General features: G+C 38.2%; 4 protein-coding genes across 10 annotated transcripts; 1 reads left to right on the top strand and 3 right to left on the bottom strand.

Annotated features, from left to right (window-relative positions):
• Positions 1 to 333: 333 nt before the first annotated feature.
• LOC113719356 (serine/threonine-protein kinase AFC2) lies at positions 334 to 4,892 on the bottom strand. 3 transcript variants are annotated; one of them, XM_027244565.2, is made up of 12 exons: positions 4,658 to 4,892; positions 3,280 to 3,466; positions 2,633 to 2,659; positions 2,372 to 2,525; positions 2,223 to 2,271; positions 2,025 to 2,139; positions 1,698 to 1,789; positions 1,360 to 1,516; positions 1,211 to 1,275; positions 992 to 1,089; positions 800 to 902; positions 334 to 689 (listed from the first exon to the last, which is right to left on the bottom strand). In XM_027244565.2, exons 1-12 carry the CDS (start codon positions 4,754 to 4,756, stop codon positions 540 to 542), a joined length of 1,296 nt encoding a protein of 431 aa, XP_027100366.1. In that variant the 5' UTR covers positions 4,757 to 4,892; the 3' UTR covers positions 334 to 539. The 3 variants fall into 3 exon arrangements, with proteins under 3 accessions (XP_027100366.1, XP_027100365.1, XP_027100367.1); XM_027244564.2 differs by having other exon boundaries at positions 1,360 to 1,525; positions 4,658 to 4,891; XM_027244566.2 differs by lacking the exon at positions 3,280 to 3,466 and having other exon boundaries at positions 1,360 to 1,525; positions 4,658 to 4,796.
• Positions 4,893 to 6,226: 1,334 nt separating this feature from the next.
• On the bottom strand, positions 6,227 to 11,921 carry LOC113719111 (uncharacterized protein At3g49055-like). The gene is made up of 5 exons (XM_027244151.2): positions 9,958 to 11,921; positions 9,784 to 9,860; positions 9,178 to 9,289; positions 8,906 to 9,022; positions 6,227 to 6,836 (listed from the first exon to the last, which is right to left on the bottom strand). Exons 1-5 carry the CDS (start codon positions 11,353 to 11,355, stop codon positions 6,483 to 6,485), a joined length of 2,058 nt encoding a protein of 685 aa, XP_027099952.2. The 5' UTR covers positions 11,356 to 11,921; the 3' UTR covers positions 6,227 to 6,482.
• A 284-nt stretch (positions 11,922 to 12,205) lies between these two features.
• LOC113716980 (E3 ubiquitin-protein ligase RGLG5-like) lies at positions 12,206 to 16,514 on the top strand. 4 transcript variants are annotated; one of them, XM_027241572.2, is made up of 13 exons: positions 12,206 to 12,770; positions 12,906 to 12,955; positions 13,049 to 13,293; positions 13,382 to 13,466; positions 13,541 to 13,681; positions 13,783 to 13,896; positions 13,983 to 14,080; positions 14,377 to 14,456; positions 14,536 to 14,641; positions 14,775 to 14,902; positions 14,983 to 15,157; positions 15,630 to 15,686; positions 15,776 to 16,514. In XM_027241572.2, the coding sequence occupies exons 3-13, from the start codon at positions 13,066 to 13,068 to the stop codon at positions 15,857 to 15,859; spliced, it is 1,296 nt and encodes a 431-aa protein (XP_027097373.2). In that variant the 5' UTR covers positions 12,206 to 12,770; positions 12,906 to 12,955; positions 13,049 to 13,065; the 3' UTR covers positions 15,860 to 16,514. The 4 variants fall into 4 exon arrangements, with proteins under 4 accessions (XP_027097373.2, XP_027097371.2, XP_027097370.2 ...); XM_027241570.2 differs by having other exon boundaries at positions 13,058 to 13,293; XM_027241569.2 differs by lacking the exon at positions 12,206 to 12,770 and having other exon boundaries at positions 12,777 to 12,955; positions 13,058 to 13,293.
• A 137-nt stretch (positions 16,515 to 16,651) lies between these two features.
• On the bottom strand, positions 16,652 to 23,853 carry LOC113719282 (mRNA export factor GLE1). Of its 2 annotated transcripts, none has more exons than XM_027244481.2 (16): positions 23,670 to 23,852; positions 23,438 to 23,544; positions 23,139 to 23,306; positions 22,833 to 22,994; positions 22,019 to 22,139; positions 21,328 to 21,476; positions 20,864 to 21,035; positions 20,118 to 20,322; positions 19,517 to 19,617; positions 19,084 to 19,154; positions 18,784 to 18,865; positions 18,535 to 18,621; positions 17,909 to 17,992; positions 17,419 to 17,550; positions 17,217 to 17,339; positions 16,652 to 17,128 (listed from the first exon to the last, which is right to left on the bottom strand). In XM_027244481.2, coding segments are annotated over exons 2-16 (1,881 nt in total). In that variant the 5' UTR covers positions 23,440 to 23,544; positions 23,670 to 23,852; the 3' UTR covers positions 16,652 to 16,906. The 2 variants fall into 2 exon arrangements, with proteins under 2 accessions (XP_027100282.2, XP_027100283.2); XM_027244482.2 differs by having other exon boundaries at positions 16,962 to 17,105; positions 23,670 to 23,853.
• Positions 23,854 to 24,779: the final 926 nt, after the last annotated feature.

Below are 24,779 nucleotides of genomic sequence, written 5' to 3' on the forward strand. Positions count from 1 at the left end.
CCAACAGGAGCAAATACTGAATGCGTCTGCGAGTTTGATATTCCATGCAAGGTTTCTTCTTTCCATTCAGCTCGTACTCTTCCTAGTCTGTTTCGTCTGCAAATAGTTGACGCACTACTAGACACTAGCCTACAACGACGCGAGGGTTATTTCCTCCTCCTTGCTTCTTAATTAACAGCGAATAATTCACCAAGCAGAACACATCGTACACGAGCACATCTATGGTAGATCTGGTTATCAAAGTAGATCAGAAACGGCAATCTGATTGTATTATTTTTGCCTCTTATTTTGCGAAACTCAAAGCCATTAAAATCTCCATAATTACCACTTCAATTCTCTGAAGGTTTCTCTTTTGTGTACTGACAAAAAATTGACCAAGAACATTTTACAAGATGAAGAATATCCAATATGAATATCATAGTACGAGCAAAGATCTCAATATATTGCAACGGATTATTTACTATATCACGGATTCAGTCGCAAATCGAAACCATATTCGAAGTACAAATTGCTCACAATTTGAATGGTCTCTTCCACTTCTAAGATCTTCGGAATTGATCTCTAGTAAAGAAGGGGTGCCTCAGAGCTTCATGAGCCGTCATCCTTTGTGAAGGCTCATACTTGAGGAGCCCTTGCAGGAGGTCAATGAGATCCCCAGCTGAATGATCCACATGCTGCATCACTAAATTCTGCAATGCTAATAAACTGTAAGTAGAAGCGAGAAGAACAAAAAGTAGGATCCTCAAAGACCATAAAATGAAAATGAAAAATATAAGAAAGACAAAACATGACAACCCACCTGAAGGCGTGGCAGCTTCATGACAGCCTTGATACTTTCCCTGGAGGTTGCACCTTCAGGCCAGTCAAGTCTACCTCTTCGTACAAATTTCTCAGCATGTCGGCTACATCAATCAAGTAAAATTTTAGCCTAAGGAGAGCCAACCATAACAAAGATATGAACTTCAGCATCAAACACAAACAGGCCACTCACTCCACTCTTTTCAACATGTTTTGTGGCAGAGGCCCAAGTACTCTCTCCATCATGGCCAGGTGCTCCAAATTCTCATGTGTTTGAAACAAAGCTTCACCCTGCCGAATGAACAGAGACTTGTATGATAAATATATAGCATTTCCTGCATAAACTCTCTTGAGCAACAGTATGCAGCTATTTAACGAACTGGTAAATTAACTACTCAGTCAGTCAAAATACCGAGCATAACTCCACCAAGATACAACCAGCACTCCAAATGTCACAAGGATAACTCCAACCTAGACCTGAAACAAACAGAAAAATCACCACTGAGTCACTTTCAAAATATGTAGGTCCATCATCACTGGAGCAAAAGGACATCACCGTACCAAGAATAACCTCAGGTGCACGATAGTGTCTAGTAGAGACAATATAGTTATGATCCTGGCGCTCATATGCAGTGCTACCAAAGTCAATGACCTTAATAGCACTTGACTTCGGCAACCTCTTATAGACCGACCCATCTCTTGATGACCATGGCGCAACCTGCAAATACTGACCGCCAATAGAACTTTTAACAGCAGATTGAAGGGAAAAGCAAAAGGGAAAAAAAGAAACAGAATATACTGAAGATGGAATATACAATACCCAGAGATGCAAAACGCACAGAGACCATTAAGAAAGCAAGGAACTACAACTGTTGTCGGAATTTAGAAGCTTAATGTACCTTGTAGTCAGGTACTTTGATGTATTCAGGAGAGACAAAGAGAATGTTCTCCGGCTTCAAGTCAGTATGAATGAGACGCATATCATGCATAACTGCAGCAAAAATCAACATAAACACTCATAGCATCACAATCTCATAAAAACAAAGCTCGTGACATTACAAAACTCAGCGGAGCAAAACATGCAGCATGAAAATAACAAGTTCAGATATAACACCAGAAGATCAGAACGGAAAAGAGAATGAGATGGAAGCTACAAACACATAGGCTACCAAAGCAAACAGCTTCATATATCCTACTAGAGAGTAAGCGACAGTTTTGAGACACACATGCTACACATTCCAATAGTTGTCTGCCAATCTCACGGACTAGGTCAACCGGGAAAGAGCGGTAATGGTTTTTGCGTAGAAAATCGAATAAGCTTGGCCCAAGCTTCTCAAACACCTGTGAAGACCATTTAAATACATTCACAAGCCAAAACCCCCCAGAAGATTTATAAAGTTAGAAAATCATATTGGTATACTTACTAAACAAACATGGTTACGATAGTCAAACCAGTTCCGTAATTGGACACAACTGCAAGGAATAAACTCACTTAACCACCCAGAAATTCACAATTGCGTGAAGAAAAAGTCAATTAAACATACTGTGGAAAACAGTGTAGAGGTGAGCTTACCGGCCGCCACTCCTGTCATATCGCCCAAGCAACTGGAGCACATCAATTTCTATCATCGCTGCTTCACGATATTTCTTGATGCTTCGAACGATTTTAATTGCAACCATCTCCCTGGCTTCCCTATCCCAACATTCTAGCACTTGACCAAATGTACCTGTCACATTAAAGGAGCATACTCTCCATAAGAGGAGAAATTATGCGGATAGACCATAATAGTTATAGGTGTTTAAAAGGATCTTCTATAGAAGTGTCAAGACTTACCTTCTCCTATCTTTCTTAGAATCTTATCTGCAAGCACAAAAACAGGGTAAGGAAACTAACAATTTCAACCAGACAACAAAACAGACATTAACAACATCAAAAGCATATTTTCAAAGAGAACTCTGTTAACATAACAATAAAATAGTTTTTAGATGCACTCTTCTAGGAGAAGCCCTAAGGTGAGGACGGGGTTGACCAAAGGATCATTTGATTGGACAGCACTATCCCGATCACAAAGCAAGACATCATTTATTTGGTCATCGCACTCCGGTACTATAGCAAGGAGCACCAAGTAAACCAAATGAAATAAGGGTTCCTCAATTTTCTCTTCTACCTAATAAAATTCCAAAAGTTTCCAATAGCAATGCAGATTTTAAAATTATATTTTGAAGTTGTATAATGTCTCCATTACGTTTCAATTTTCCTGTATTGATCATTCTTACCAACCTTTTTTTTTTGTTGTGGGGGGGGGGGGGGGGGAGCTTAATCGTCTTTTAGTTAGTTCTTTCTTCCCTCTTCATTTTCCTCTCTTCAAAAATACTTAGAAAGTTGACTGAAGAAAAATGTATCGAGAAGCATGCAGAAACAGAATCATCACATAGATGTACAGATGCCTAAATTTGAACAAGAAAATAAACTGTAATTACAGCGAGTAGTTAAATTCTCTCCAAGCTCAAACATGTAATGTCCATCTTTATCATCATCTCGCCACGGGGGAGATCCTCTTTGAGCCACTTCCTTTACATATAGATTACCATGGTCTTGGGGTACCCTTGAATGCCCAAAGCTTGACACATTGCCAACCTCTTGCCCATAATATATTCCTGATTGGGCCTACACACAGCCATTCATTCATATTTTGCCAAGTAAATATCAAATAAAAGCTTTCCCTCAGCTACTGATTACATTTCAAATCAAATACTTTTGATCTCCCTCAAAAGCAACATGGACAAGAAATTACCAAAGTAATTATCAATCATAAAGTTTTCAGAGCTCATGAGCCAATCTTATTAAGGGCTCGTTTGGGGTTGCGGTGGCTTATTGAAAAGTACTTTTCTAGTAGAGCTTTTAATAAAAGTACTTATCAACTCCTTAAGTGCTTTTAAATATATTGTTTGGAGATATAATTCAATAAGTACTTATTGTATTCGATAATGTGTAATTTGAAAATTTTTAAAAGTGTTTATCTCTTATTTGGTTCATAATATAGGATAAGATGATTAAATTTGATGTTTTATTTTTTAAATCACAAAATCTACTCTAAAAGCACCAAATTTAAGCTTTTGCTAAAAGTGCTTTTAACTCTAAAAGCTCTATAGGATGATATTTACCAAACACTTTAAAAGTACTTTTAAAGTACTTTTAGCACTTAAAAGTACTTTTTTTCACCAAAAGCACCGCAACCCCAAACGGGGCCTAAATAACAACACTGAAACAACAAAATAAAAAGAAAAAAATTAAATAAACATTTTTTTTCAGACAAGAAAGAATTTTTAACAGGTTTCCTGCTAATGCTCGCTTAAAAAAGAATTCTGATCTTCATTAAGTCCAACTTAGCCTTCTTAAAATTCAAAAGCCAAGATTTTTATCTCAACTAGACCTGATATATATCATCTCAAGAAAGAGATCAAAAATATATATCGTTGAATTTCAGAGTGACGCATAAGAGGGACCAAAGTAATCACCATACACACACACACACACAAAAGAGCACAAAGATAGTCAACTGCAAAATTATAAGGCTTCCATAAAAAATCAATGAAAACAACATGTTTATGATATCAAAGTTGCATTCCCAGTCAATATACAAATGAAACATCCGATATGCAAAACTTGTACTTCCTTCTTTTTGTCATATTCTCGAATTTTCATTTCTTGATATTAGTTAGTTAATCAAGCTACAAATTCTAGAAAAACCATAATTGAGTAAAAAAGTTGCCAAATTTATTGACACCCCTGCTAAAATGCTTCAGAAAATTAAACTAAAAAATAAATCAATAAAAGGAAGTGGGGGAAGAATTTTACCTTCGGGGTATGAGATGGGTCCCAAGCTAATCTGGGCCGCTTATTTGGTCTCCGATCCATATGAGAATGTGGATAATCCGACATGAACTGCAATTCCATAGATCAATTTTAGCTCGAGCATAGAATCAGAGAAAGGGGGTTTGAAACCCTAACCCTAGATTAAGGGCCAAAGGCTCCCTGATGTGATTGAGGTGTATCAGAGTTCCTGGAGCTCCAGACCGTTGAGATTTATTCGGACGTAGGATTGACTGGAGGATCAATCCAAGCCGTCCATTAAGCTACGGTTAATGTTTGGTTAAATGTTGGTTGGGTTTGTCAACTGTGGTTGAGTTAATTTTATCCATCTCTGTATTTGCTTAATTTGTTCTGGTGACCCTTTTGTTTTGGATATTCTACATGACCACTGAAATTATTCATCCTCCCTATTGATGCCATCTTGTTCTTTTTTAATTTTCTTTGTCTGGGAATGCTCCAAATGTTAATCTCCTCGCTTGTGATTTGTGAACCCATGTCCTAAGGACAAGAGCACCAATGATAGAATTTCACCGGATTGAAATTTTAATCTGATCAATTTGTTTTACAATTTTAGTTATGTCCGTTCGTTTCACTAGATTAGAACTTATGCAAATAGGAACTAAACTATAAGATTATTAAGGTGATAAAGAGTTGTAATGTTAATTGACCATTTGAGAAGATGTAATCAACAAAATTTTATGCAATTGGTTTTGAGGATTGCTTCAAATTTCAAAGCATAGACGATGATTTTACAATAATTTTCCCAAATCAAAATTCTATGGATATTGGTAAAGGAAAAATTGTGTGAACAGAATTTTCTACTTGAACCTAAAGTTTGAAACACTATTAGTAACTAGGTAACTAGTTGAATATATATATATATACTAGTTTTTGGGCCCTGCGCTTGTGTTGGGGGTGATGGATTTTGTTGTGTGATTGGGAGGATTTTGTTGATGGAAAGACCAAGACACCCCACGAAATCATCAGAATTACCATCAAAACCGGCCCATAGCTGCACTGTAGATATACTAGTTTTTGGGCCCTGCGCTTGTGTTGGGGGTGATGGATTTTATTGTGTGATTGGGAGGATTTTGTTGATGGAAAGACCAAGACACCCCACGAAATCATCAGAATTACCATCAAAACCGGCCCATAGCTGCACTGTAACTATTCCCCCTTCCCCCTTTTATATATTTAAGATATATATATATATATATATTAATCTTCTTACATCCTTTCCACCCACCATCAATTAAGAATTCGAATCCTGAACCTAACAGCCCTTCTTGCACCCGTTCCACCTCCAATTGACAATTCGAACCTTGAACCTAAACAAACTCTCTTAAGAGCGATTCCCTGAATTATATGTTATTCATTCTGCTCTAAAGGTGTAAGTTTTAGACCAGACCTAATGATGCATCTTCACTTTATGATGACATGTCAACACTAGCCATAGATCAGAGATGCATGTTCATACAATCAAGGCAAAATGTGAGCCATCTTGAAGAATTAGCGAGGATAAACATCATGGGGCCAAACTGATGCTCAAAACAATTGTAAATGATGGAGATTCCTGTCTCCTGAACAAAAAGTTCGCTTGATGTTTAAGAGTTCGTGTCTAGTGTGTACAGGTTAACAAGATGGCTTCATCCTTCACCTGACCAAGGTCCTAAAGAATGAATCTACTATACACCGCTGTTGTCTAACAGCTCTGATCTTGGAAGATTACAATGCATACAACTGGGCGAGAAAACAAAATACTGTATGAGAGAGAATCGTAAAGTAGAAATTAATAAAAGAAAAGGAATTACTAGAGTAAAGGTTCAGAAAGCTCCATTTCGTTGGTATTTTCCTGCTGTATTTCAGCTCCGTGGAAGCCTACAAAATCTAACCCAAGCCATTCCCATGGCCAGCACATATATCTAGGCCTGGATAGGCCTGATCTCGATGTTTCCCTAGTATCCAGCTCGTCAAGCTGACGAGTCAGTTCTTCCACTCTATCCCTCAACCTAGTTGCCCTTATATCTGCCAATTTCAAAGATTTCTCAGCCGCGTCCCTAGCAGCCATGGCAGCAGCTGCTGTTTCTTCTTTGAACTTCAGCTTTTTCTCAGCCTCAATGACAGCTTGCTTGGCCTCTTCAAGTTCCTGGCGTATGGCTAACAACTGCAACGATATTCAGAACAATGTCAGCAAAGTATTATTGTTGACATGGTCTTTCCTAGAAGCATATATCACAACTTATATGAACAACTTTTATGATGCAGAGAAAAGAGCTTTCCATTGTGCCCAAAAAAAAAGGGACGTAGAGCAGTCATGGACCAAGTATTCTCAAACTTGCATGAATATCCCAAAACCTCATTTTTAAATTTGTAATTCTAAACTTTGTTAATAATTTTCAACAAATGTGCAAAAAGTACCCAATAATTGTAGTCTCATATTTTATAAAGGAGAAAACTAGCAATCTATAGGACCCAATCACGACAATGGATCATTTTCAACTTTGAGCCATACAGTAGTATTGCTGGACTATACTAGCCTTTTTTTTTCTGTTTTTGTTTGGGAAAGAGACTATACCGTCACGTCCTCACATTCACTCAAACGAGATATTTCTGGAAGAAAACGCATCAGTCTCCCAGAATGGGAGCCTGAAAGGTTACATGATAGAAGAACAGAAGTCCCTCTCTAGCAGTAAACTTTTACTTTCTCATTCATGTGATGGTCTAATTGTTTTGGCCGGGGGAAAATGGATATGCAGACTACGGAGACGCAAGGGAAAGGGGTGCTAAAAGTACAGGGAATTTTATTTTAAGCATCCAAACTAACAAAGATGAACAACAGCAATATGTATCTCTACCAAGCATTCCACCCAATGATCAAAGTACAACATAGAGATTCTTTTTTCTTGAATCAAGAAAAAAGATAGAACTACTAAAAAGATCTCTTGACAAACCAGATAGGGCAAATCATATTTCTGTATCTTAAACAACTACAATTAACTCATCGTACTTAGATCAATTCATAGAGATAAGTGGCAAAAATCTACTAAGGTTTGTAGGAGGTGTGGGAAAGATGTGTCGAATGCCCATGCATAGATTTGGCATGCTTTTGATGACAAGGAACCAACTTAGGAGTTGATTTGAATCCTATCGAGTTTGTTTCCTGATTTTCACCAGCAGGGGTATTTTAGTAATTTGGTTAGCTGCAGGAATTTTATGTTTATGGTAATTTTCTGTTTAATAATTATTTTTGTGTAATTAGTATTTTCGTTGTTATGGGGGAATAAGAAAGCTTAGCTTTCTACTAGAAATTTATACTAGTTAGGAGTCCTAATTAGGATTGGAGTTGGCTTTGTTCTAGTACCTACAAATAATGACTTCTCCACAAAGGGAAGTCAGATTTTATCATTAATAAAATTTTCCTGCCGGCTCAATGTCTTTCTTAGGATTGTGTGATACATCCTACTTTAGATGTGACGCCTAAAGATTCCTAGGAGTGATTCGTAGAATTGCTAATCAGATTTTCATCTTGTTAAGCATATTTTCTCACCCTATTCCAAGTCGCTATTTTAAATTCGAGTGAAATTCCACATCTGAGCTTTTCTACAAAGCTGTTGTGCCTACCAAGTCTTCGTGCTGCATCATCAATTCAGCCTTGCTTTTATACATATCAAAATGGTACAATAAATATTATTATCACTACTGAGCTTCTCTCAAGCACAAGTGTTCCTTCTTTTAGGTTGGCATTCATTTCCATCATGCTTGGCCAAATGTCCTACTATTCTATCACCAGTAAATGGCAAAAATGATCACTAAATTATCTAAAATGGCACAGTTTGGTCACTGAACTGTGCAAACATTTTACTCATTACCTGAAAGCATTAAAAACAAAAAACACCCAACTCCTCAGAGCAAATAACTATAAATGTTATTGTTGTACACCTCTTCCATCAAAAAAAGGGGAACAAAGAAATTCAGAATTCACCATCATTTATTCTTCATGCATAAGCACTACTACAAGTAAGATTGAAATAGAAGAAGAAACTGCAGGCAACACATATAAATCATGTAATAGTACTCCTGGGGTGAAGGTAGTTATCATATAAGTGGAAATCTTTAGCAACCCTGCGCTCAAATTACACTGCATACTCAGTAAAGTATGAAGATGCCAAGTGAAAAGATGTGATAAAGGCATACAGTGTAAAGGTCCAAAGTTAGAATCAGAACAAAAATTACCTGTGACGTGTACTCTTGTTCAACAGCTTTACCTGCATCAGCTTCTTGTTGTGCAGCCACCTTCCACCTTGTGATTTCTTCTTCAGCAGCAGAAATGTCAAGCATAAGGCCTTCAACCTAGATTCAATTAAGAATATCAATTTAGAGTTACTTCAGATGTACCAATGAAAAAGACTACAACAAAAATAAGGGCCAAATGCCAGTCAATCTCTGGAATATGAAACTACATAATGGTAGAATAGCATATTGAAAAGAACAGCAGATATACTAACATTAGAGTTTGCAACTCTCTCCTTCTCTTCAAGCTCATCCACACGCTGCTTCCAATGATTGAGCTCTTTTGTTTGAGATTCCACTTGCTCCTTCAATAAATTTGACTCTGCCCTTAATTCAGCAAAGAAATATGTCACAGAGAGAGAGAGAGAGAGAATGACTGATTGTTAGCACAGGAATTTGCTGGCAGTATCCTGAATTTCAAAGAATCTACATGCACCGGAAGAGGAAGGAGGGGGGAGGGGGGGCTCAAAACAAATTAACTCTACAAGACATACAATTTACTATAGATGCTGGAAAAGCCTTGATCAAGGTTTCTTTCCATAAAGACCACAATTTCCTCATCATTCACTAATGAAATTTTCTCTGATATGTGATTATTTGAAAACAAACCAAAAACTTATTACCATGTCTATGAGTAAGCTAGTTTGGCTATTTCTTAACTGGAATGGGAAAATTTAATAACAGCATTCTGTGTCATGTAATTTCAATCTCAAGGAACTTCTGAAGATGCAAAAAAGTCAAGGTGACTTTTATTGTCTATCTCATTTATCAACAAGGCAATGCCAATTGTAGATAAGGGCAGTAGGGCTAACAGAAGGTACCTTAGATCATCCATAGAATGCTTTAGCTCAATGATCTCAACCTGAGACTGTTTAATGATATTCTCCAAAGCACCAGCCTTCATTGATGACATATAAGAATAGTCAGTAAAGAAGAAATGAAAATTCAAAAAGTCATTCCAGAATAATCAAGGCAACCAAAAAGAACGTACTTACCAAGGCATACACTTCATCTTCCTCTGCATCCACAGGAATAACTCCATCACTAGGAGCTGGAACTTTGCCCTCCCCAAGGTGATTGCTGAACTTGTAATCTATGCCAGCTGCTTTTAGCCCATTTTCTGCAACTTTGAACATTTCATTTGTCCTTGAAGACAAATCCACAGACGTTCTCCTCGACAAAGTACTTCTCAACAATGATCCGATCTGTTCTTTCTCCCTCACCAACTGAGAAACCATTTCATCTCGACTTTTGACCTCCCCATTCTTCTCCTGTATCAAATCTCTCGTTCTTTCCACAACAAATCTACTAAGTTCATATATAGACTCCATTCCTGCCAAAGATGCCTTAATGTTCTCCTCCAAATCCGTTTCTTTTGCAAGAAACAAAGATTCCGATAACTCAGAGTACTTGTTCGCGTCCACTATTTTCACAACATTTGATATCTCTTCATGTATTTTGGTAACATAATTCAACTGTTCGATCAGTAACGACCTCTGCAACCCCATTTTCGATTCCATGCTTCTCAACTTGTCATCGTACTCAGTCACCAAGTTCCTCAATCCCAACTCTTCCCTCTCCATCACACTATGCTTCTCGGCCCATTCCCTTTGCATTTCAACCAATTTGTCATCCTTCTCAACCACTGATCTCTCCAAACTCTCAACTTCCGAGCTCTTCCTCAAAACCTCCTCTCTCAACCGACTTATGGTGGCCTCAAGCTGCGAAACCTCAATAGCGATCTCGTAATTCCTCTGCTCCATCTGCTCTCGAGTCTCATTCCGCGACTTTGTAGTCAATTCAATCTGTCTCAAAAGCTCTTCAACAATCTCATTAGTCCTCTTAATTACTCCGTAAGCCACTGCGGGCAATCCAGAGTACTTGTGCGACTTGGGCAATCCACCAGCTGTGAAATTCTTGAAATTGCTCACCTTTCCTGATATTTTCTCAATCCCACTCACCAACATCGATACAGCAGTCTCAATCTCCGACCTCGACGAATCTTTTGCTTTCGAGACCTCCTCCAATTGCTTAAAAACCTCATCTTTACCCTTATTGGCTTCCACCAATTCCGACGTCACTTCCTCAACTGTCTTCAACGCTTCCTCTTTCTCCCGCAACGCTTCGTCCCGCTGTTTTGAGCTCTCATCACGCTTTCGTATAGCTTCGTGAGCCAGAACTTTAAGCCGATTGAACGATACCTGCAATTCCGATTTTGAATTCTCCACCGCCTCCCGCGCTTGCCTCTCCCGATCAAGCTCCACCAGGAGCTCTTTAAATTTCTCGACGGAAATCTCCTCCGGCGCCGTCGATTTTACATCAATCGACACCGGATCGTCCTCCTCCACGTCGCTTAATACAGCATCCTGCTCTTCATCACCGGCCCCCGCCATTAATTACTGAACCCCAAAAAAAAAGCAAAAAAGAAAAAAAAAAACCTAATTTTCCACTGACAAATCACTTCGCTACAACCGGCGGCTTCCGAAGTCTTGCTAACGTCAATAATTGTCCAAAAAAAAACAAACGGGGAATTGATAACTTAAATCAGATATTAAAGAACGACGATTTTCAGGTTCTGAAAATGCGGGTGAAACTTGAGAGCCGAGCTGGAGATGCAGAGGATCCAGAGACAGCTAAACCGAGACCAACTACCAGTCGGGGTTCGGTTAATCGGGTTTATTCTTTACTCGATGCATTTTGGCTTTTGGCTTATTGATTATTGCGATGGTGACGCGTGGGGGTTTTGGACGGCTGGATTGGGAATTAAAGAGAAGTTTTTGGAGTTATTGGTTTTCTTTCTTTTCTGGTGAGTCAGAGTCACGGTGACGGAGACTGACCAGCAGATGACGGAGCGGAGAAGGAAGCTTCCCGCTGTTGGCTTGGCGGGTGCAGGGCTATGTCAAAAATGCGCCCCGGTGGGGGAGTGGGACCTGACCTATTGATGATGTCGAATTTACAGTAGTATATTTGTTCCCTGGATCCTTCTTATAAGTTATAACCTCATTCAATCAAGGGCGAATGCTTGAAAGTTTCCCAAGAACTTGCACGGTAATAAATGGATCAGGGAATTTCCAAGTCAACTTTTAAAATGTTACTATAACTTTGATGTGAACTGAATTTTATTAACTTATACTATAACTAATTTAGAATTACATTAAAATTATAAGAACTTACATTAAAAATCATTACAACAACTGAGCTGTGCTGAATTAGACGGAATAAATCAACAAGTAAAGCATTATTATTGACTAATTAATAGTCCCTTCATGCAAAACTGGGAAAAGATAGAAAAACGAGAAATATTCATCTGACTTCTCAAGCCAACGAATCAAGGAAGATGGACGGACAGACGCAGTATAATTACCTTAGCAGTTCTCCATAACACAATTAGCTAGGTGGTACTTTTGACGCCATTAGATTTGGCTGGTTCTAGTTGGTTTCACTCTACCCTGCTCCCTTGGGTAGATGACAAGTGTTTCTTCAGTTTAATTCGCTCTAGAGACGACTCAGGATTGAAGACTAGCTCTTGCTTCTAAGAAGCTTCAGCAAAGTGATGAAGCTAGCGGTAGCATTGCTTGCTCTTCCGTTGTACAAGCCATGCGTTTGGTCCAAAGACTCCAAGTCATGCTATCGGCACAAGCAGAACGTTGACTGTTCTTGATGACTCATTGTCCGTATGCAATTTTTCACTTCCGTGCTCTTTTTCTCAGAACCCACCTATCATTTTCTCCTCAATTATTATTATTATTAGGTTATGTACTATTACAAATATTCTAGGAGGTTTCTCAAATGAAGAAATATCATAAAGGTAAACGCTTTTGTTTGCTTTCCTTTTCTGAGTGCTTCAAATTCCATAATTATGACTTCGACCCGCCAAATGATGCATTTGGTCTGTAATTTCCTACTCCTGCTTTTCCATACTTGGTCAACTCTCCGTCTCTAGATATCATCCTTGCTCCAAGGTCTCCTCTAGCCAGAAGTTTTGTTTTCATTGTGAGTTCTCGAATCAATCTTGGTTCGTATTTTTGAAGGTTTTTGTGGGCTTTAGATTGCTGTTACAGGAGATTTTAAAGTTTCTTTTTGAAGGCTTTGTAGTGGAACTGATGGGAAGTGCAAGTTCGAGTAGGAGAAACATTTCGTCCTTCAGCTCATCTTCTTCTAGTCATGCTGGTTACCAAAGATCACCGTACCCTCAACAGCCTCCGTATTATACCCCTCAGCCTCACCATGCACCTGCTTCCTTCAACTATGGTGCCCGGACTCCTCAGCCATATCAGAAGTCAGATAGCAGGTATTCGAGGATAGCCGATAACTATGAAACCTTAGACCAGGTAAGGCCATTTGAAGATTTGTGTTCTGTTTTGCCCTCCAAATTATGTCCAAACGTCATCAACTGCTGTTAGTGAATCTCTACCTCAGGTAACAGCTGCTCTGTCCGAGGCAGGATTAGAGTCATCTAACCTTATAGTTGGTATTGATGTCACAAAGAGCAATGAGTGGACAGGTATTGATATTCCCTTGTGCGCTTTGCTATTTAATGGCTTCATCCAGTAAGCTAATGTTTTCGGCTAAAACTAGGTGCAAGGTCATTCAAGCACAAAAGCTTACATCATATGGGAAATGTTCAGAATCCCTATGAGCAGGCAATTTCCATCATTGGGAAAACCTTATCTGCCTTTGATGAGGACAACTTGATTCCATGTTTCGGATTTGGAGATGGTACGCAATATGAATTTATTTATTGTCGATTTCCTACATACAAGATGTTCAGGTTTTGATCTGTATATACCTCGCGTAAAGGTGTTTATTTCTGCATGCAGCCTCAACACATGATCAAGATGTATTTAGTTTCTATCCAGATGCTAGATCTTGTAATGGATTTGAAGAAGTGCTTGGGAGATACAGGGAATTAGTTCCCCGTCTAAGACTTTCAGGTGCGTTTTCGCTTTGGGTCAACTGTTAGGTGTACCTCAGACTTCCATCTATTTTACACTCGAAGTTTCTTCCTTCATTGTTGCAGGACCAACATCTTTTGCACCTATCATTGAAATGGCTATGAGAATCGTAGAGGACAGTGTTGGCCAGTACCATGTTTTGCTAATAATTGCTGATGGACAAGTAATGTTTTACTCTACCTTTTCTTGACTGTGAAATTCTTTTGCTTCACACTTCCACTTTTGCTTTATCCCCTTATTTCTCAGTTATCGTAGTTGGATGGGAATGGGGCATCTCAGCTTCTATCTTCATGGTTATTTCCCGTCATCTTCATGGTTGTTGGGGGACGGGGGGGGGGGGGGGGATAATGTTCTCTGAATTTCACCTATGGCATTGCGACAATTTTTTGTGCCTCAGGCTTTTCTGAATGGAAATGTTAACCAATAATGACATCTTCCTTACTTACACCTACTCTCTAGGTGACAAGAAGTACTGAGACTCCTCGTGGTCAACTTAGTCAACAGGAGCAGAAGACAGTTGATGCCATTGTCAGAGCAAGGTAGAGTGGCATACTGAGCTCAAGAAAAGCTATAGCGTAGTTTACCAACATTCATCTTCTAATGCATCTATATTTGCAGTGACTATCCATTATCAATAATTCTAGTTGGGGTTGGAGACGGTCCTTGGGACATGATGAGGGAGTTTGATGATAATATCCCTGCAAGAGCATTTGATAATTTTCAGGTCAGCAGCAGTAACTTGGCCATTCAATGACTGAAACTAATGACAGCATTGACTTCTCATGTGACTTGCCTGATCCTAAATGTATCACAAGGAAGCCATAAATTTGTGTGTTCTAAACTTTTTCTCTGTCCAGTTTGTCAATTTTACGGAGATTATGTCAAAGGATGTGGATCCATTGAGAAAACAAGCAGAATTTGCTCTTGCTGCCTTGATGGAAATACCTTCTCAGTACAAAGCTACAATTGAACTCGACATGTTGGGGTACAAATTTGAAAACTTTCGCTTGCAGACTATCATATATTGGTTTTTATATACGGTTTCTGATCCAGTAACATCATCAGATGCGAAACAAAGAAGGCTCCAGGCAGGAGACCTCTTCCTCCTCCTATTTATGGCAGCAGCTTGAAATCATGTCGTCCGAACAGTTTCCAGCGTAGTGCTCAATCTTATCCTTATCCTTTTCCTGAGATTGCTGCTCAAAAGGCTCCATCATCAAGCTCTCTTCCGGATAACAAGGTAAACAGAGATATATTGGTTGCAGGAGTTTTCCAGTGATCCTGAATAACTGCTGTAATGTTTTATTCGTGGGCAAAACTGTGTTCAATTCGAGTAACTATCACAGTCGCAGATTGATTTTGTTGTACCGTGCAAGTGTCTTCAAACCATTGCTGTGTCAGAATCATTAAGACAATCCCCAATCTCCACACTGAATTCTCTGGTTTCTAGCAATTTTTTTGGGCATGTAGCAAGCAAACTGGACATGTATTACATGAAAGATTATCTACATGAATCAGTCTAAACTAATCGGAACCTAGTTTGATACGATAAATTGTATGATTATGAACTAGTTGAAACCTTCTGGAGCCTCAAATGTTGGCGGAATAAATCCTGACAAGCCAGACCATAACCCACACCTTGTAATTTATTTCCCTGCCAACCGCCCCCTAGTTCAAACTTTCATCTCTTCTAATCCCATTATTCTTGACAGGTCTGCACCATTTGTCTAGGCAGTACTAAGGACTTGGCATTTGAATGTGGGCATCAGGTATACGAGATATAATGTGACAATGCTACTCAATGAATCCTCTCTTTTTTAACTATCTTTAATCTAACAAAAAGAACATCATCGGACAGGCTTGCTATAACTGTGGAATAGATCTTCAGTCATGCCCAATATGCCAGATGCCAATAACAATCAAAATCAAGCTCTATTCTTAGCTGTATGCGGGCGGGGATCCGACGTTCTTCATTCCATTGTGCTGTGTTCAGCACATGCTGCTCACAGATTTCATTGATCTCTGTTTGTGGAGTTGTTTCTGTAGTATCATTCCTCAGTGTGCTTTGACGGTAATCACAAGATTTTCATGTTCCAGGAAACTGGAAGACGGGGCTTCTCTGATTGATTTGATCAGGTCGTTTTCTATGGAGCAAGAGCGCCTGATTGGCCAAGGCCAATAAAGATATCCCAAGTGAAATGCTAATTTAACCAAGATTTCCATGGAACTTTCTGTTCGTCTCTGGGTTGATTCCTCTTCTTGGTAACGCACCAGACACCTGTTGGTTAAGAATATTATTGATTAATCTTGGTAGAAACGAACAATTGGATGGTGGTGCTGCTCGAAGACCATACTGGTAGCTCAGTCCATCTTGTCATCCCGCATGATTCTCTAAGGTCTTGCTTTTAAATTTTGTAATTTTTTTTTTAATAGGAGGATGGGATTTAGTTTTGTCAGATTATGAAGATATTCGAAGTGTAGAGGGCGAGGGAGATGAGTCCAACATATCTTGATAATATTCCTGAGTGGGTATCCAGATGTTGTCTAAGAAATGTTTTTGTGATGCACTTGGAATTCCAATAAATGTCTTCGATGTATGTCCACAGCGTGTGGCGGGCTCCTAATGCTTGGGGGGGGGGGGGGGGGTTTGGAATACCGAATACGTACATTTTCGGCAACATATTTCGACACTGGTACTAAAAGATTAAGAAAAGCAAAACGCTGAGGCAACAAATGATGCAAAAGACCACATTCTAACTACACTATCATTGATTTCTGATTGTAAAATGATTCTGTTTATAAACCAGCTTCCACTACAAGGGAGCATTTCTCACATGTTGGGGGGGAAATACAAGATCTACTTGATGGATTACGAAAAGCTGTGCTTCTCTTATCCTACCGAAGCTTGTGTAGCTTTTAATCAAGTGCGACTTTGGCCCGTGCATTTTGTTTGAGATACAGGGAAAATGAATGAATAAATCAAATCTTGCTAAGGAGCCATATTATGGGATTCGATATGGCTCTCCAGCTCCCATCCTGTTGGCTTTTGGAGAAACTGGTTAGACTCCAGGTAGTTACGAATATTAATAATTGCCATGTTCAGCTTTGTGTTTTCCTGCTCTCCTAATGCACTTAAGAAGTTACGAGCTATAAGACGTAGTATCTTCTTGAACTGTGCTCCATATCTCCTGTACATTGCAAATCCAGCCATCTGGTCATGGAAAATTTCTTAGGACCCAGAAAATTTCTTAGGCAAACTTAACAAGAGGTGTGTTAGGAAATTTTTTGAATTAACTTACTTGAAGAAATGACTCGAGAGCAACAACCGTATAAAGATTCGGTGGGAGACCATTGACGAACCTGGCAAGCCATGCCCAACCTTCTGCAAGGCCATGCAAGTTTTGGATACCCTCGAGTTCAGTCTGCCAAATATGCAATTTAATCAGTACTATCAATATGCGCTAACGGAATCGTACTATAGTGAGTACAAGATGGACAAACCTGGACTATAGCTGCATAAAGTTTCACACATAAACTCAAGCGTGAAACATATTTATCTGTACTTTCAATAGCCCCATCTTCTTCTCTGTAACCAATGGCTTTGTAGTATGCTTCTTTAGTCTGAAATGCTGACTGTAAACAAAGAAATAGTTTAAAATCTGTTAGGCAACAGCAGCTAGCAGCTGCAACAGGAAAAGTCATGCTCTGAGAACAATGTACTAACCAAGAAACGAATTAAAAAAACAGAAAAGAACCAACAAAATTAACAATTTAATAAATCAGAACCTTCCTGATCTTCAAACTTGCTGGCTATTTTGCACCAGGAAAATTAAGTAGAAAAGACAGGGGCTATTTTACACCAGGAAAATCAAGTAGGGAAGAGAAAGAGACAGAGAGACAATTTTCACAGAGAAAGTGGGGAACTTGGACATAATTAGGGTTTCTACAGAACCACCACATATAATGAAAATATAGTAATATACGTATATACCTTTGAGTAAATGATGTGTTTGGGTACAGTATAAATGCAAGCTTGGTTCAACATAGAAATCAGTACATCCATGGCACGTGGCACCTGTGCTCAAAATTGAACAAACACTGAAAATTGTAAGAAATTCTTGTATACTTATTCTGGTTCATCTCTATTATTTTCTAACACATAATGGAGGTCAAATCTTATAATAAAAAGAAAAAAGTCTAGCAATTTCAGATATACTAGCTAATAAAATTTGAGACAGTTCTACATGGATGAGCCACCTCATGTGTGTGGCAGCAATACTTAGCCAGAATACACACATATTCTACTAGCCTCCATTCCAACAGAGAGAGAGAGAGAGAGAGAGAGAGAGAGAGAGAGTCAAGACTATGTTAGTGACTTTATTTCCTCCACTACCGAGATAGTTATATCAATTAAAATAGAACATAATCAAACACAAAGAATTGAGCTAAGATACTTCATGATAATTACTTTTTCAGGAAAATAATGATTGTCCAATGCATTAAATAAAAGTAAGGAAGAGTCTACCCTCCATTGTTGCTAGGGAGACTTCTGATGACAAAAGATCTCAAATCACTTGAAGTAGCCATGCAACAATAAGGAAGAACAAAGTACATTACCTTTGATGTGACGAGAACAATGACACGAGCATATGCATAAACAGATCTATGAAAGCTTCCAGTAGGATTTTCACACAGAGAGACAAACTGCAAAATCAAAGACATGAAAATAGAAACTAATCTCATTTTCCTTAATTCCAAGCTTAACTTTGGAGGATATGCACGTAGATAAAACATCACATCTCAGAAGAATATGATTGCAGCAAAAAACTACAGAAATTGTTCATCTTCTGGAACTAAAGAGATCACCTTCTTCGCAAACGCTGTGATGCTGATGAATTGGGGACAAGAAGGATCCTTAATAAGATAAAACAACTCCGAGGCTTTAGCACTGCAATAAGAAACAATAAAAGGAAATAAAAGATGCATCAAACTACTCTTTCATGCATAAATCCAGATTATACCAATCAGGATTCAAGAGAAAACATTCAAAAATCTGTGACAAAAGCTACCCTTTGAGAATCTAGGACTGCAGGAAACAGGAAGAATGCAATGCTTCAAGATTTTATGGAGCCAAAACTGTTAATTGGACCAAAGTAGACATCTGACCTGACATTCTCTTCTGATCCTGAGATCTGGCGGATAGTTCTTGCTATTTTCTGCTCATGTTTACGATAGTCCTGAAAACACAGAGAGACAGCTTGTTAGTGCCACAAAACAAGCAAGTCCAGTATATGAAATGATACCATGCGATGCACTTCATGGCTTAGACCACTTGCAACATATTCCAGCAGCAAAATACAAATTAAACAGCTCTTTCTTAACAATGATTAAATTATGTTTCTAACAAATCCACAGAAATGAATAATTAAAAAATGCAAATGGTTGAAATCCTGATTGGCATTCTCCCTGAGGTTGGTGTGGCTAAAAGAGAGATGTGGCCAGGCTTCGTTTCTACTCACAATTTATGAAGGAAGAAACATGTATCATAGAAATACATCTAAATAAGAGTTAAAACTGCATTAGGTCTTTCTGTTCCTACCATCTTAGGATTCATTTGCATTTCAGCAGCTACTTCATTATAAATCTGGAATCTCCTTTCTTCCAATTTTAAAGCATTTTCTGCACTTCTGATTACGGTGCCTGGAACCATACCAGCAAGGTAAAACTCAAATCAAAATTCACTCTACTTGCAATACAAGTAGAAGCAAGAAAATATCCTAATAGTTCTGATACTGAATGTGTAAAACTAGCAGTAATTAATTATTCTAGACGCTTTTGTGACCAAGTTGGAAAATACAAGTGACTGAACAGTACAAAAGTGGAACCAACACTCACTGAACATCAAACAATGGACATATCCTAAAGCAACAAACCAGCTTACTCTGTGCATACATTAAAGGCCCAGAAAACAGAAGTCAAAGACATAATGTGTACAGAGCTAACATTGACTTTGATTTTGAGCTGACAATTAATAAGAAAAATTCAAACTTTAAGTTCTTAGCCTAGAGTATCAGTTTCTTAGAGAAAAAAAAAAAGTGGCACAAGGAAAAGGCAAAGGAACCAGAGAATCCATTGCCTACCCTAGGCAGTGTGCAGTGCAACAAAACTTTAGAAGGGTAACTACAAGAGAGCACAAATACCTTGTGGCTGTGCGCTTTTTGTGACATGAAGTACAGAACCCTGGGATCCATTAGCCTCAGTAGCATTGATAGAAACCCCAGCAGCAGAACTTTTTGTATCGGCAGATTTCTTCTTCTGTGCTACTTCTTCTGCTGCTCTTTTTTCAGCTTCCAACGCTGCTGTTTTTGCTGCTTCAACTCTCTCTGCTTCTAGTCTAGCCTGCATCTGGTAAGTGACAATTTACCAGTTATACAAGCTAAGATTTATCCGATACTCTTTATGAAGTCCTAATGAAGGATTTACACAGAGAAAGTTTAATACCTCCGAACAAATTGGCAATATGTGCAAGACTAAAGGGTAAACAATAAGGAATAGTGGAGGCAAAATGGGCAAAAGGAAAACCCAAAAATAGAGTGCCAAATGTAGAAAGCAAACAAACAGCTACTCCGCCTTCCTACTTTAATAATCAGCTCTACTTATTCTTTACAAGCCATAAAAACCATTCCAATGCCACACACCTTCTCTTGCAACCCTCTTCCCAACTTATTCAGACAAACCAAAACCATCAGTACGAAGGAAATTACCATTCGCTGAATAAAAGTTTAATACTCAAACTTCAGATTCAAAAATAGGTAAATGCTGGGAACTGGAGGAAGACATCAAGCTAAAATTTCTCTTTCAAGCAGCAACCAATTGCAAGCATAACATAGTATCAGCAAGTAAAATGCGATTAACTTCAATCATTAAGACAAACGTTAAGGCAAACCTCAGCTTCAGCTTTAATCTTTTCCTGCCGCACTTTTTCTTCATGAAGAGCTCTTTCCCTTCTTTGGGCTTCTTCACGAACTGCATCATCTCTTATTCTCCTTTCTTCTATTTGAGACTTGTGTTCATGATCCCTCTGTACAGCTGTCAGGTGATTATCCAATGCTTCTGCGCTACAGCACAAAATTCAAATGTCAAGAGACCGTCTCTCTATACCAAAACATGATTTTCAATTAACATTCTTTAACAATATAATGGGCATTGGCAAAAACCAAGAAAGTAGCAAATAAATCATAACTTCTCTCACAAATCATGTAATCACCATGATCAGAATACAAGCAAAACACATGAACGTTTTAGAAAGTTTCTGAAATAAAATTAACTAAGCATCATCATTAAACTTTTATATGCTGCAAATTAAACCACTTTTAATAACTCCCTGGAAGCTACAATCAAATTACTTACATTCTGCGTTGGTACTGCATATCGAATTTTCTGTCCAATTCCTGCCTTGTTTTTGTGTAATTCTCCACACGAGCAACTGTAGAGGCAAACTTCTCATTTTCATCAATGAGGCAAGTTTCCAATTCTGTTATTTGGTTTCTAACTACTTCCTGTTAATCAGAACAACAATGTTATATGACTCATTATAACGGCTAATAAAAAGACCGGAAGAACTTAACTCAGATAGTAGACACTTCTATTTGGAGAGTCGAGGAAGGGAATGAGGCAACGATATAGTACATTTGAAGCCTAAAAGTGGATTGTGCTAAACAGTTACTTGAGAAAAGGTGATACTTTCCCCTTTTAAAAAGTTTGACAAGAGTTCAAGCTTCAATGACAAAGCCAGAAACCAAACTTGCTCTACATTAAACATTCAAAGAAAATATTATAACGCCACATGATTCACGGAGCATCAAAAGTATCTCATGTAACAAGTAGAACAAGCAATCAAATGAGAAGAGAAAATTGTGCTACCATGGGTAAAAGGGAAAATTGAAATTATCAACACTAGTATCATAGCAGCATTTGTTCCAAATCAACTTTCACATTCCTATAAAAATTAAAGAACAGCCGGTAATGTGTGATGTTCATGCTTCCTACACAGTCAAATAATTAAACAACAAAAAAGTTGTTAACTTGCAAAATAATATACCATTACTCCAAGTTGGTGTTCATGAGTTAGCTCAGAAAGTGTGCCTTCAGCAAAACCAACATGAGGCATCAAATTTCCTTGCATTCCAAAAACGGATTCATCCTCAGAATCTTCACCGTCACTGCAGTAACAACACGCCTATAAGGTGGGTGAGGAGCCTCAACAATTGTCAGCCACATGTTACTGTGCAACGTACAAACTAGCATAAGAAATTTATATCAACACAACAGTGTAAGAACAACAACTTCTCACATAATTTGGAAGTTGCATATCAAAAGTTGTTTTTATCTAGTTGTTTAAGTTCATGCACTTTCTGTGTTAGTATCTACATTTCTAGTACTAAAGAGTACATTGCAGAGTAGAATTTTGACTGTCATTTGTGGAGGCATTTGATGATCCCCTATAAACATAACAATTTGAGAACTCAAGACAATCAAATTGAGCAACGGTAAGGAAAATTATATTGAACCTTCAAGTGGTGATAAAAGTTGAAGGAGACAGGAAGATGGTAAAGACCTGAATACTGCTCTATGGAAGACCAAGTATGTTATGGTAAAGTAGTGGTTGACCAGCTGATTACTAGACTGAAGATTGAGATGAAGAATAGGAAGTGATTGGTGAAGGTTGAGAGTCAAAACTAAGTATACAAAACAATAGGACCTGTTCTATTATGTCGCCTTAGACAAATGGAACTAGTTTCGTCACTTAACATTTGGTAACTTGGCCCAACCAAACTCCCTCTTCACACTTTTTTTCGGTCAGAAAATTTTTCCACATAATATTCAGAGAAAAGAATCATAATACATAAGCGCACCTTATAGAGAGTTCATCACAACCAAATCTCCTGCCTGCAACCATGGCTCGATGGTTATGATGACCCTCCTCAACATTATCCGTTTCAACACCGAATTCATCATCCAGCACTTGCATCACAAATGGCCCTGGACTTTCATTCTTAGCCTTCCACTTTAAAACTCTGGACGAAATTACAAGGTACTAATGATTTTAAGCACACAAAGACTTTAAATGTAAATATCTCTATATACAATCACAACGCACACAGACATGCTAAATTGTAATGGTCATGCAGCTTATAAGGTAAGTAAGGCGAAAAGCGTACGGAGCATCAGTCTTGCTAGGAGGAGAAGAAATTTGCAAAGAGACTTTGAGCCTGTTTTCGAGTGAGTTGAGGTCGAAAAGAATAGCATCAAAACTCCAATCAGGCTGTGGATCCGCTGCAATTCCATCTGCATTTTTCCGATACCGGACTTCTAAAGTAAAATCTTTCCTGTTCCAAACAGAACCATAAAAGATCAGTGCAATCTGATTCGTTTCCCCAAAACTCTAGGAAAAATAAAAAAGATAAAAAAAAATAATATTGAGTTGAACACCAAACCAAAAAAAAAAAAAATCACTTACATTGTCTCAGTCGAGGCCAAAGTTGGGAAGAGAAGTGCACCGTTACGAAATGCTGCCTCCTAATTCTCAGAGGTGGATAACTTCTACTAGATGCTTGGATTTCGTATCTACGCAAAGATTTAGGTTTTCTTTGTCTTTTCAGTTCAATTGCAAAAAGGAAATGGCAAACCCTAGCTCAAAATTCGGGACAAAAAAAGAATTTTGGGAACGGGGAAATTCAAGATATGCTGACCTGTATCCAATTGGAAAGAACGGATTGCCGGGCGACGGCAAGGGCAGCGGCACGGAGCTGATGAACTCAGGGGGCGGGAAATTGGGAACGTATTGTGATGTGAATTTGACAGCAGCCCTCTCTTTTGCAGCGAAACGGAGAAGCACTTGCAGCTGACTGGTCTGATTATGGCTGGAGACGTGGATTTTATGTGCAACTACGTAATAAATTCCTCCTTCCGCTTTTAGGTTGGGGTTTTGAAGGCGTGTCATTGAATGGGCGACTCTTGTACAGGATTCTCTGGTTCTAGCCTCTAGGTTTCGCGCCTTGTGGCGCCCGAAGACCCCAATCTTTTTTTTTTTTCAAATTAATCTTCTATATAGTGATAGTGTATAAACTTTCACCATTAAATGCATGACATATAATTTGAATTTAAATATGAAACTCAAATTTTGCATATATGTCGTATCTTCAGCCGTGATGGTGTACACCATCAATATATATAAGATTTTCTAAAATTTATTACAATACAAGCCTTCGAACCTCTTATAATTTTTTTATTATCCTGAAAATTTGATATTTTTTGTTTGGAGTAAGAATTATATATAATTTTTGGGGAGGGCAAAATCAACAGGTTAATAGCGATGCCCTATTAATCATAAATATTTTTTTATTTCCACCACTTTTAAGAACTTTTCACCACTCATTCTTTTTTTTAAAAAAAATATATTCATGAAATTACCTGTCATCTGTTAATGAATTTAACTCTTACTTCTCAAGAAGCATATAATGCATGTTATTTTTAAAGATGTTACCTCACTATTATATACCTAAATTCCAAAACATTGTTGCAATTAATTTAATATCATGGCATATACACTATTCCTATAATATCAGGTAGGTAGATTCCAAATTAAGCAAGAGTTGATTCCAAAGTGTAAAAACCAACCTTCCTCCAAGACATTAATGTTGATTTGTTTACAGTTCAACTCTCCTATATATAATTGCCCTTTGTATAATTAGCTTCTTTGAGATGTTCAATTAGAAAAGGAAATAGTCGTGTATATAATAATTACTAGTACTATTTTATCGTAGGAGATGAAAGGGCTGTTAAAGAGTAGTTTTTCCGTC

Source organism: Coffea arabica, chromosome 11e (assembly GCF_036785885.1).
Source record: "Coffea arabica cultivar ET-39 chromosome 11e, Coffea Arabica ET-39 HiFi, whole genome shotgun sequence".
Lineage (NCBI taxonomy): Eukaryota > Viridiplantae > Streptophyta > Magnoliopsida > Gentianales > Rubiaceae > Coffea > Coffea arabica.

Bases quoted from the DNA above. Each gene is read 5' to 3' on its own strand.
- LOC113719356 (XM_027244564.2), bottom strand. From the start codon at position 4,756: ATGGAATTGCAGTTCATGTCGGATTATCCACATTCTCATATGGATCGG. The intron at 2,526-2,632 runs GTAAGTCTTGAC...TTAATGTGACAG, and splicing joins TCTAAGAAAGATAGGAGAAG to GTACATTTGGTCAAGTGCTA. The intron at 690-799 runs GTGGGTTGTCAT...TTAGCATTGCAG, and splicing joins TGAAGCTGCCACGCCTTCAG to AATTTAGTGATGCAGCATGT.
- LOC113719111 (XM_027244151.2), bottom strand. From the start codon at position 11,355: ATGGCGGGGGCCGGTGATGAAGAGCAGGATGCTGTATTAAGCGACGTG. The intron at 9,023-9,177 runs GTTAGTATATCT...AATTGAATCTAG, and splicing joins AGAGAGTTGCAAACTCTAAT to GTTGAAGGCCTTATGCTTGA. The intron at 6,837-8,905 runs GTAATTTTTGTT...ATATCGTTGCAG, and splicing joins AACAAGAGTACACGTCACAG to TTGTTAGCCATACGCCAGGA.
- LOC113716980 (XM_027241572.2), top strand. From the start codon at position 13,066: ATGGGAAGTGCAAGTTCGAGTAGGAGAAACATTTCGTCCTTCAGCTCA. The intron at 13,294-13,381 runs GTAAGGCCATTT...TCTCTACCTCAG, and splicing joins ACTATGAAACCTTAGACCAG to GTAACAGCTGCTCTGTCCGA. The intron at 14,457-14,535 runs GTAGAGTGGCAT...CTATATTTGCAG, and splicing joins GATGCCATTGTCAGAGCAAG to TGACTATCCATTATCAATAA.
- LOC113719282 (XM_027244481.2), bottom strand. The intron at 22,140-22,832 runs GTGCGCTTATGT...TTGTTACTGCAG, and splicing joins TGTGATGAACTCTCTATAAG to TGACGGTGAAGATTCTGAGG. The intron at 19,618-20,117 runs GTATTTGTGCTC...GTATGGTTCCAG, and splicing joins AAAAAGCGCACAGCCACAAG to GCACCGTAATCAGAAGTGCA.